The sequence below is a fragment of the Drosophila persimilis genome, unplaced genomic scaffold, assembly GCF_003286085.1.
Source record: "Drosophila persimilis strain 14011-0111.01,24,50 unplaced genomic scaffold, DperRS2 tig00000191-arrow-pilon, whole genome shotgun sequence".
NCBI classification, from domain to species: domain Eukaryota; kingdom Metazoa; phylum Arthropoda; class Insecta; order Diptera; family Drosophilidae; genus Drosophila; species Drosophila persimilis.
Window position 1 is genome coordinate 2,630,934 of NW_020825298.1, and position 12,120 is coordinate 2,643,053.

The 12,120-nt window shown below is 42.5% G+C and overlaps 2 protein-coding genes across 2 annotated transcripts; one reads left to right on the top strand and one right to left on the bottom strand.

The window, feature by feature from the left end:
* Positions 1 to 8,665: 8,665 nt before the first annotated feature.
* LOC113565633 lies at positions 8,666 to 9,059 on the bottom strand. The gene is made up of 2 exons (XM_026988172.1): positions 9,013 to 9,059; positions 8,666 to 8,945 (listed from the first exon to the last, which is right to left on the bottom strand). Exons 1-2 carry the CDS (start codon positions 9,015 to 9,017, stop codon positions 8,666 to 8,668), a joined length of 285 nt encoding a protein of 94 aa, XP_026843973.1. The 5' UTR covers positions 9,018 to 9,059.
* Positions 9,060 to 10,507: 1,448 nt separating this feature from the next.
* LOC6595709 lies at positions 10,508 to 11,093 on the top strand. Its single transcript, XM_002020709.2, has one exon. It carries the CDS (start codon positions 10,540 to 10,542, stop codon positions 10,879 to 10,881), a length of 342 nt encoding a protein of 113 aa, XP_002020745.1. The 5' UTR covers positions 10,508 to 10,539; the 3' UTR covers positions 10,882 to 11,093.
* The last annotated feature ends 1,027 nt before the right edge of the window (positions 11,094 to 12,120 follow it).

Consider the following 12,120-nt stretch of genomic DNA (forward strand, 5'->3'; position numbering starts at 1 on the left):
TCCATTGGATACGTAAGACGATTAAAGGAAAACACGAACGTGTATGGAACCCAGCGAATGGCTTGAATTTTTCCATTTTCCTTGCAGTCAGCGGGAAAATCTTGTTTTGCATCAATAAACATTGACATTGGGGCTCGAGAGTGGGTGTGGGCTTGGGTTTGGGTGTGGGTGTGCATGCGGATGATTTGGCTGAGGGTCTGTATGCGGGTAAATAAAGTGTTGAAGCAGCTAGAAATGCATTTTCCGGATGCTGCAGAGCACACGAGCCATAAATGATGCATGCAGCCAAAGGCAACAATAAAATCAGTCAAAAGAAGTTTTTCCCCCTCCCCCCTCTATAAAGAACTTTTTTGGGAGCAGCAAAGAAAAGCTAATGCAAAGGGGGCCGGGGGAAGGGGGGGGGGGGGGGGGGAAGGAAGCTCAAAGTGGCAGAGTGCAACAAGAGATTTAATGCAACAAAATCCATATTTAAGTGAGTTTTCCGACTGTTTCATTTCTTTGTTTTCCGACAACTATTTGCTCGCTGCATAAGAATGATGAGCATGGAGATGCGGATGCGGATGCGGATGCAGATCATTTTCCATGCTTTTTGCCCATACACTTCTGGGACTCTTACTTTACTTACTTTACAAGAACATACAACAAACAGGTAAGTGGTTTTTCGGTTTAAGATAAAATAAACAAATTTTCTCGAGTTTCACGTTTTGATTTGAGAGAAATTTTCAAGGATTCAAGGATTTTAGGCAATATTTGCATACAAGATAAATTTTGCAAACAATTAAAAAAATGCAAACAAAATCCTCTTAGAAAACTTAACAAATTGCGGAAGTACGAGTATATTCAAAATGTATAAGCTTACAGGAACACAGTTCACGAATATTGAGAAACTTTAAGTCCGCCTTTGCCTGCTCGGTTCTACAACAAAGAAGGGAAAAAAGCATAAGCTTAAGCCATTAGCAAAAGCTTAGAGCCAAGGCAAAAATCATAATCTTCTAATTTGAGACGAGCAACAGGACGGGGCCTAAGCCTTGTTCTGGTGTAATGCACGGAACGTGATGGCTGCATGGGTGTGGAGCCCGAGCGTATGCGTATGCGTATACTTAATATGTCTAATGCCACAAACACAAACTCAAATAAAAGTGATATACGCTCAAGACGGGCAGACATGGAACTGAGTGTGACTGAGAGTGGAGCGAAGACGTTAGACGTTAGACGTTATACTTTAGGCAAATGTATCTGTAAGCAGGCACTTAGGCCACTCAGGAGTTGGGTTTTTGAAATATGCTTGCCTGGATACTCGGCTGCTCGGCAGCTTGACTGCTTGGCATCTGACTGCCGCCTTCCACGCCACAAGAAGCAGCAAGACAAAGGCAACAACTAAAGCCCTCACGAGAATTTGACAACATATTCACAGGGCCCCCATTTGCAGCCCCCCGACTTCCTGGCTATCGCCGCGCGTGCCGCACGCTTTGCGCATTTAACGCGTATTTTGCACTGGCTGCTGCCACATCTACGACAACGTTGCTGGTCTTGGCTTTTTTGGGACATGCCCAAGTTTGCGGGCATGTGGCACCAACGCAATGCAGTGCCCCATCGCCGCAGAATGTTGCATAAATTGTTTTTAAAGTCCACCAAAAGTGAGTGAAATGTTAGAGCCAAGTTCACCTGTCCCAGCCACACCACACACCCGTGCATAGAAGGAAGGATATGGATACCTGTAGAGCTGATTTGGGGCAAACACTGGGCAGGGCGCACAGGATGACTTCTTTTAATACAAGCTGCCACTGCCACTGCTACTGCCACTGCTACTGTGCCACAACCCTGAGATTGACAGCTCCGAGTCCCGAGTGTTGACAGCAGTAGCGGAAGGAGCAGCACCACGCCCAGAGCTCGGTAGCAGCTGACTTGGCAGCATCCTCTGCCTTGGGGTCCCGTTTGTGGTTTGGCAGCCAGTCGGACTTGGGGATGTGTGGGAATATGCATGGCATATACGTATCCATATGGAAACATAGTCGGGCGAAGAGCACTTACCATTTTGGACGAAAACAAAAACGAAGAAAAACAGTGCCAGTTTATGGCGCGGCAAAGCTTACAAATTCTTAAAAAGTCAACAATAGTTCCTTAAACTTAAATCTATGCATCAGAGCTCGTACATTGTGTTTTACTGTTTTTTCGTGATACAAATTTTATCTAAAGTAACGCTGAATGATGATAGCGTCTTAGCGGCGAGCGAGATGGAAGAAACTTTCCTTCTTCCGATGAAGGGAGATGCTCAGCCAAGACCTGGAGCGATGATGCTGCCCTTTCCTGGTGGATGTATTGCCCTTGAGCTGCAATAAGAGGCGACGTGCATGCACAGAAGGCTGGGATGCCTTCGAAATGTAATGAATAAGCTCAAGGAAACCTATTCGAATAATCCCTGAATTGCAAGTGGATAGATACACACATAGATACATTCTATTCAAACATATTCACATCAATATCAGGCCTAAACTTAGAGCGATTACCTCCTTAAATTTGAAGTCGTTTCCTTGAATGCTCAAGGATATGTGCTGGCAGAGATTTCACCTGGCCGAGCAGTTACTTACCCCTGGGGGGCCCTGGGGGGATTATTTGTAATTTACAATTTATGTAATGTGCGTGCTTGTAATTTGCTGATTTAATTAGTGGCCATAAGTCATTGTTATGGCCAAGGACGAGGCAGCGAAGATAATAAATGACTTTTAATTGTTGACCATACTTGTAATTAGAGGCCAATGGGATTGGTCTTGCCTCGTCGGGTGCCTGTACATAATAAATAAACACGCCGAATCTTATCGATGATCTGGTAATGGAGTGCATAATGGCCTGAAAACGTGAGCACATTGAATAAAGGCATTCAGGTGTACGGATATCAGACGAGATTCCCCTTTCAAAGAGTACTTTTGTGTAAATCAGTTCCCGTACAACCTCCCCTTCTGGTAACTAGATAACATAATTATAGATCCAGCTAATATGCACTCGACATTCCAGGCATCGTTGGAGCCCGTTTGAGTCATGGCATAGCATTTCACCTGCGTCACACGTGAACGTCCATCCATAACTTCCATCTACATCCGTCGTAATATGCGGTTAACCGGCTTACAGCAAAACCGCAAGGAACAGAGCCCCACTCCCCACTGCACTCCGTGGCAGTGCACAGACAATGGCAACACCAGAATGATAACAAACATTTAACAATAATTAATAATCATTAGTAAGCCGCACATTATTAAGTGGTTGACTAAATATTGAAATTACTCTGATATTAGGGCCGAAGCCGAAGCCGGGGCCGGGGCCGGGGCCGAGGCCGAGCGCCGGGAGCAACATAAACAATGGCATTATTATGGCACTGCACAGCGGTCTACCCCACTGAATGGCCCCTGCCTTTCAGCAGGAACATCAACAACAGGAGAGGAAGGACTGGTTCGAAGGTCGAAGCTTAGTTACCCTAACTTACCCTGGGTCAATCGATCATGGACACAAGTATTGCAGAGTTTTCTTTGGCTTTAGTTGGGTTTTAGATGAACAGAACGGCATGTCCATATCTACTCGATTCTCTCTCCTCTATCATTTCGTAATACCCTCCCCAAGGGCATAAGGACTGTCGTTAATGACGACAATGTGCAAACTGTTTTGAACCGAACGGGAAACAGCAGCGGGGAAAGTGGCAGCAGAAACAATAACAAGCCGAGGCAATGGCAATTTTGTTGCACTTGTATGTGTGCGTGGGTGCGGGTGTGCACCAGTATGCGTGTGTTGCAAATTATGGACATGCGTGTGAAGTACAAGCATGTAAATTGAAACTGTGACACGCCCATATCCACCATATCCGCCCCACGCAAATGGCAGCCAAAACAAACCGTGCGGTTATTCAGGCTGTCGACAATCGCCCTCCGATTCGATTATGTTCCCGATAATGATTTCATTTGCAATCTCATTACAATATTATCACCATTACCACCAAAAACCTTGTTTTCCAAAAAGTCAATGATGCAAGAGTGAAGTAAAAATTACAGAGCTGTCTAGACTTTAGGATACCTAATGAGTAAACAGTCCTGCAGTGAGAGGAAAACCTATGGTGGCAATCGCCAAAATACAACCTCATCCTGCTCGCTATCCGACCTGCCAAACAAGAGCTCTACGATACATATATGTATCCCTGAGGATGGCGGGGAAGTATATGTTTGGGATAGAAAAGACCCCTCTTAAAATAGGCAGAATAGATGTTTCTCTTTCAGAGGAAAGCGTAATGGTTAACAAGAATTAAGCTCGCAAATCTCCAGAGTAATAATGTACGTTTTGGGATGTAATTGTGGTCTCGGGGAGGCGCCACCCCATCATCGCCACAGCAATTGCATTAATAATAGTGCAGGACCTAGGACAGGACCCCGGATGAGGACGAGGCGACACCAGTCGACAGCGACTGGCATACTTTTCGGCGTGCAGAATGCAATATTTGGAAATATAATTATGCCAGTGACTGTGTGTCTCGCTGGGTCTGGGTCTGGGTCTCTCTCTCTCTCTCTCTCTCTCTCTCTCGGGGCCCTGTATTAACCCAAAGGCAATGAAATATACGATTCCATATGCAAGGGCACCGTGTGAGTGCGTTTGCCATTATATTGCATAATTTATTCGCGCATTTAATTAAATTCCAGCCCTCGAACTGGAACTGGAACTGGAACTGGCGCTGGTTTTTCCCACTGATGACCCAAATACCAGGCCCACAGACATGCAGTCACGTTTAATGCCTGCTTAATTTAATAAACTAACAGTCCAAAAGTCCAACAGGGAAAACATTAACTGTCAAAATAGTATAAAATTAATTTCAAACTTCACGACCAATTTGTCACCACTTAACCGAAGTATTTTTTAAATTGCCCCAAAATGTGCAACATTTATTTATTTGCGGCGGCGGTGCGAGTACCCAATGCGAGTAATGTGCCCAAAGTTAATTACGTTTAATGGGCATTAGAGAGTAAGCCGATTGCGGAGGCTTTGCACTGCCAATGCAAATGAAATTTATAATTTAATAAAAAACATATGGCTGCAATTAGTCCACATAGATGTATGTATAATTGCATGCAATCTGGCAAAATGCGTTTCAATTAAATACGTGAAAAATTCAATTGCACTCATTTGTCTAAATCTGACTTTAAAACAAAGTTGCTGCTCCATTTAGGATTCTAATGCTCTGAATTTTCATATATAAATTCCAATTCAAAATATATTTAATTGTGTATTTAATTGTGCCCGAAAAGCGTAATCTTTTCCACAGAATCGCCAAAGACCTTTGTGATTGAAGACTCTCGTCTTGAAGACTCTCTTTCAAGCACATGCTCATCAGACGACAGCCATTCTGTGGAAAAGATAACACTCCGTAGCAAAGGATTAGGCAGGCAGTCCTTGACTGTCAATGTTTTCGGGGAACGTTGGAGGGAAATTTATCAGACGAAGGATATGGAAATACGGATTTTTATGTGAAATTTAAAATATTTGTGTGTGTGCAGGACCCTTAAGAGCACTCCAACAGCTAATTGAAACCTACTTGTATGTTCTTCAATCCTGAAGAGTTTTTCTAGATAATTCTAGTGAAAATAAAAATTAAATCAAATTAATTATTTACATATTTGGAAAAAACGTACGAATTGTACAATCCTTAGAGGTGTCAATGATTCGAAAAATCAAGTAGATAGTAGAATACAATAGAGAAATATAATTACGAGTACATTCCTAATTTACTGCATTGCCTAAGGCTAGTGATTGGACTAGCCGATACAGTACGGGACATACACATGAGTCCGAAAATTCAATGAGCAAAAATAGAAATTTAATTATCTTTGGAAAGCAACAAACACATTCAGCAATCCGGCGTACTATCACTAATTTGGCAACATTCTTTCGCATAATTGCTTATTTATTTGCAAATATTTACTAATAATTCACGTTTTTTGGCACCCGCCGCAACCCCAAGGCAATTCAGATGCAATTTCGACATTTCGTTAATTAAAATTTCGAGCGACAAAATGAGAAAAGAGTGAGAGGAAAAAATGCCCAAAACCACGTTTCTAACATGAAATTATTTATGTCCTTTAATTAAAATGATGTTGGAATTTATTTTGTTTAATTTATGTGATAAAACGCTGCCCAAAACTAGCAGCTGTTTAGCGGAACCGGAAACTCACAAAAAGTTAATGAAATAAATAACATTTTGATGCATCGACTAGTACTAATGAGGCGGACAAGTGACCCTGGAAAGTTGCACACAATTTTCATCAACATTAAATCAAATTAATAAATAATGGGGAAAGTGAAGGGTGAGATATGACTCTGACATATTGTCCGGCATGTGACTTAATGTCCTTTACAGCACTCGTCTGGGATGGGGTTGAATAGAACGGAATGCGATGGAATGGTATGGCATTGGATGACATGGCAAAGGAGACTACAAGTAACCGGCAGGGAAATTAGTTACGGTGTCGCACAAGGACAAGAACCAGAACCAGAAACAGGCACCAGAACCAGGCGAGGCCCCACTGCCAGTCCGCATGTGAGTGACTTAGTGCCTGCTTGATCTATCATCATTAGTTGAACATGTCACAGCAGACACTTGGCCCAATTGATTTAGTGTCATGGCATTGAGCTCAACAGTTCACTCGGACGAGACTCGACTCATCCTCGTCTCCTCCTCTGTTTGTCGGCTAATATCCCCTAAGTAGTTGGCCAACATTCCTCGCTGACACACACAGACCAAAGACTGATGACACACAGACATCAATGGTGTCTGGATTTCAAGCACTTGTTAATATGAGGCTTGTCTGTAGGTTTAATTAAGTTTAGAACAGTGAACTGTGTGTAAATTAAATGCTAAAATATGTTTAAATACGTGGAAATGATAATAGATGGAGACAAAGGATACAGGATACCGGCAAAGTTTATATAATTTCTATAATTTATAGCATCGTTCCTTAAAACTACCTGAGTACATCGTTCCCAACTAAATTAAGATGATATAATGTTTCAGCAGACCTCTGAATATTCATGGCTCTGACGGCCATCCTCCTCGGCCACTTGAAAGTTCACTTTGCCAAAAAAAAAAACCAAAAAAGTAGCACAGGCAAATTATAATCTCCCATCGCGTAATTCGTACAAATGCAAGTCTCATTAATTTTGGGCAAGTTGCAGTTTTAAATTTAGTACTTGCCGCAGTCCGGCCCCCAGTTAATTAACACCTGAACGTTGCACGGCACCGGCGCCACCACCACCGCCACCAGCACCACCACCAGCACCCGGTCCGTGGTTGTCGTTTGGCGGCGGCACCCTACCGATGGGGCTGGAAGCAGAAACCACTTCAGTCACACTTTTGTGCTCGGCAGCCGTGTGCACTGACGCAAAGCGGAAGTGGCACTTTTTCCGAGCTGAAGCCCAACCTGAAGCTGGAGCTGGAGCTGGATGTGGCTGCTGCTACTGCCACCAGCAGGCGTATCGAAAACCGAAACTTTTGATGGAAAAAGTTTGCAGCAACAAACGCATGGCCCCGTCCAGAAGCAGGGGCAAGTCCTGTGGCACAAGCGCCTTTAAACCATCAAGTAAGTCGCTATAATTCTCGCGCACCGCCCCATGAATTTTGATTCTTTTCTTTTGTGTTTTTTGTATTTGTTTTGTATGGGTCCTTCTATCGCCTTTACTTTAAGCCGCGTCTTAGATTTGAATAATGAGCCTCGGCCAAGGTGCAAGAAATGGGCCTCAATCGTGTGAGGCTTAGAGATTTATGGGGCTGTTCGCAAGACAGATTAGGTCGAACGATAGAAGCATCACCCAAAACCACAAAAAAGTAAAAGGAATTTGTAAAATGCTACAGAAGAAAAGCTGGGCTGTTCAATCAAGGGTCGCATGGGGAGAGCAACAGAATGAGAATCAGCAAAATCTTTCCATTACGAGCCGATCCATCATTTCCATAAAATGATCGGATCCGAGGAGTCTGTGCAAAGGCTGCATAAGATGAGGGACCCCTATATTGTAGACCGATGGGTATGGCCACATTAATTGCTGTTGCTCTCTCTCGTAATGGCAAAACAATAAAGTCGAAAGGGTGCTCCAGAAGTGGCACAATATCCAGAAAAAAGAACAAACAAATTGGCCTCAAAAGATTTGCCTAATTGCTGAACAGAAAGCCATCGAAAGCCACTCCTCAGCTGATGTTTGTCGCCCTCTTCCTCCCCCTCAGTCCCGCTCAGTCCGTTTCCGTTGAGTTTGTGGTGCATCAAATAAAAGTTCTGTCAACAAAACTGAAAGGCAGCTGAAACACTGAAAGTGCAACAGAGGCAAGTCTGCTTTGCCTTTTTTCCTGCTGATGCGGCATTACGAGTGCGCTGGTATCTTGGGGAGTCGCTGCCTGCTGCCTGCCGCCTGCTGCCTGCTGCCGCCTGCTGCATGCTGATGACTTTGTCAACAACTTAAATTGTTTGGCTGCTATAAAGAAGAACAAAGTTGGAATCCATTTAGGGTCTTCGGAGGTCGGAGATCACAAAAGCAGCTTTCGCTTTTCTTTGATGTTAACCCATTTGGCCCATTTAAGCTGGCTTCCGAGTACCACATCGTGTTGCTCTTTGAACTAATTGTTGAATGTTTGTCGTATCTTTGAATTTTAATACTTTCGCTTGTAGATAAATATTACCACCACTAACACAATCATGCATAGATTATAAAATAGGCAAATTCCCACACTGTTCCAATTGTGCAGAAATTTAGAAAATCGAGACTCGCCTTGAAGAATGTCCAACTCTGCCGGTGGCTGCTCTTCAATTGACATATACACATGTTCAGGTGGATCTTGTTGCTGTTCTTCATTTGACACATGAACAGGGTGATCCATCTCGACAATGTCACGGTAACTGTCGCCATCTAACAATATCTCCTTGTCGTCACTGGAAGGAATACGCAATTTCATTATATTTTTCACTACTCAAAGAGGCTTAAAAAGTGCTATATTACCGCATTGCTTTTCGAATTGGTTCTGATCTTTGCAGCTTCAAGGCTCTTAGCATACTAAAGAATCAGTTCAACGAGAGCTTGTCAATCCCGTGCAATGCGCTTGCTTCATACAAATTCCAAGAAAACAAATCCAGCTGAATTTCTACACTGCAAGAATTTCATTTAAATATTATTTATATAGTGGTTTATCAATTTTTAAGAGTTTAAAGTAGTTTAAACATGCCAAAATAAGGTAGAAACTTCAAATACACTGAGAGAAGAATGCAATAGTAAAAAGAAACACACCCACATTTAAATTAAATATTCGGTTTTTATTTAAAAGCATAATGAATTTAAATACAATTTACTTTGATTTAAATATAAATAAAAGAGCTTTATATAGAGCGAGTGAGCGAGTGCTGAGGGCTTTTTTCTCTGGGTGTACTTCAAATACTTGAAAAATGATTTCCAGATATAAATTTTGAAACTTTGTATTCACACTCGATGAAATTTTGTATAGTTTTTATTTTATGCGAACTTGGGTTTCATTGTTGCTGTTTCGTAACCGACCCGTACACTGTTTGCTTTTCTTGTACTCAATTTTCTGTTGTTCTCTGCCATCGGATGTGCCACGATGCGACGCATAGCGAGTGTTTGTGACTGACCTCAGATACTTCTCAAGAACCGTCCGGGGAAAAGGTATCATAGCAAAACCACTGACATCGGAACTTTATAATCTTCTAGCCTCAAATGATTGTTTATTTTTCCACATCGGATTACTATAGCTGTTGTAGAGAAGATACATTTAGAAGTCAGATATAGCTGATATAGGATCAATCAAAGGAAAAATCAGTCTTTATTAAAATAAAAGTGCTGGCTTCAAATCGAAATTTTGTATAATAAAGCTGAAAACGGTCTCTTTGATCTTATTTTACAAATACTACGGAACGCCTTGAATGGGAAAAGAACTCTAAAAAAAGCCTCAGGCCACAACTTTGTTTGCAAAGGCAAAACATAGTAGTAGTACAAACAAAAATTATCACTGGACAATTATCACAAGATTTTAAGAGTATTTTAAAGACCGAAATGCTGTGTGGTCAAAGAGAACGCAGCAGCACAGTCCGGACTTCGGAGAGTCATGATAGAAATTGATAAGATTCCTTGTGCCATGAGAGTTTTCTCTCTTTTTGCATTTTATGTTTTCATTATCTCGGGCTCTTGTTTTGTGGGAGCTCTGCAGTTCTCTTGTTCTCGGGTATCTGGCGAGAAAACGAATATCTTATCTGACTCACAAAACGACATAGAAAGATTGTCAGCTCCGGCTGTTTCTCGGTTTCTCTGTTTCTCCGTTTCTCTGTTTTTCTGTTTGTTTCGTTGTTGCCTCAATTAACACCTTTTGCCGCTGCGATAATGACGCAGCCAACAACTGCTTGGGCCCTGATGATTGGTAATCAACTAAAATGGAAACAGATACTGAAATAGACGCTCTTTCGCGCTCCCTGTGCCGCCAGTTACGGACCCGTAGTTGAGCGGCGAACGCGTCTCGAAATGGACACGGACAATAAAAAAGCGAGGGAGCCCTCGGGCCCCGGCCTGGCCAACGACGAGATCGACTTTACCAGCGGCTACGAGGACCAGTACCGGAAGGAGTACAGCCCGCTCAAGCCGACGTATGTCTCCCCTCCGGACAAGAAGTTGGCCTGGTTTCGCAACTGGTCCACCATCCTGATGATCGTCTTCCTGAGCTGCGTCTTCAGCCTGGGCACCGTGATCCTGGTGGCCCAGGTCTTCACTACCAGCCTCCTGCACATCTTCTTCATCGTTGCTGCCTATGTGGCCGTTGCGGTGTTTATGATTTTTCTAGAGGTTCAATCCATCAAAGTACGGTGATCCCACAATCGAAAATCAGGCCCAAAATTCCGCTTCATTAGAACGAGTACTGTGACTAATTGGCTGAGTTGTCGTATAAAAAAATGTCGTGCTAATAACCCCGATTCGCTATCAAAATGCTCTTGGCCTATGTGTTGTGCAAATAAATTGAGAGCTTAAAGAAAATTTAAGCATTAACACCCAAGATATAAAATAAGTATTAAATAAACAAAAGTTTCCCAAAAAACGTGTACAAATTTGTGTCTTTTTAACTAAGTTTCGCTCTGACTACTCGTAGACAGTGTTTAGTATATAGCATTCGCTGATAGCATTCGGTTGATTAAATGAATCTAATCGAGAGAGCGCAAAAAGCGACCTAGATAAAGTGTTGTTTCTGAGCCAGCCAATATTCAGTGGAATACACGGAATTCAATAATAAATAAACTCATATTTGCCTACCAATGAGAGCCAACAAGTGGCCGAGATATGTGTACACTCCATGCAGGTGTCTAATTAATTAATGTAATATCCCCCGCACAATGGACAATTGAAACAATGAGCCATTACCACATCAGTGATATAAACGTCGTTGTGAATGGATTATTTGCTGTTGGCCATTAGGTATAGCCTCAGATGGCTGCAAGGCTTAAACCAGACTCAAATATTATCTAAAAACCATCTGTTCCCAGTGGAAATTATTTTGTTTATAAACTGCAACTTTTCCCTTACAAAAATACTCAAATTCCTATATGCCCTGGTAGATTTTGTTTTTAGCAATTTACCAAATATTTCCCCTCTGGAAATTATTTCCAAATCACTTCTGTAATTGCTTTTCACATGCCACCAGTTAAAATAAAACTCTCGCCGGGAATTTTCCCGTATTTTTACACCAATTTTCTCGCCTTGCAGCTGCAGCCTGTGCTCCTGTCAACTGGTTGGTAAAATTCTAGTTTAATAGCTGGAAATGCAACCAGCATTTGGCTGGCATAAAAAATAGAGCGACAAGCTCATCGCGCACTTCCACATGCGAATCGCAGCTAAAAAACTGAACTCGTTGCCCCATTAAACTTTAATTTCCGTTGACAATGGGCGACAGTTTTTTTTTGTTTCCTACCCGCTTCTTTGAGACGAGGGCAACAGCTGACTTACCTTAATTACTCACAGGATTCGTAGCCATGCTAATTATTTGCAGGGTGCACTATTCGTGCCCCGAGTGGCCCTTGGAGGAGTCAGACGATGGCCAGACCTGGCGAGCGGGAG

What these genes read in the sequence shown, in the direction of transcription:
- LOC6595709 (XM_002020709.2), top strand. Translation starts at nt 10,540, where the DNA reads ATGGACACGGACAATAAAAAAGCGAGGGAGCCCTCGGGCCCCGGCCTG.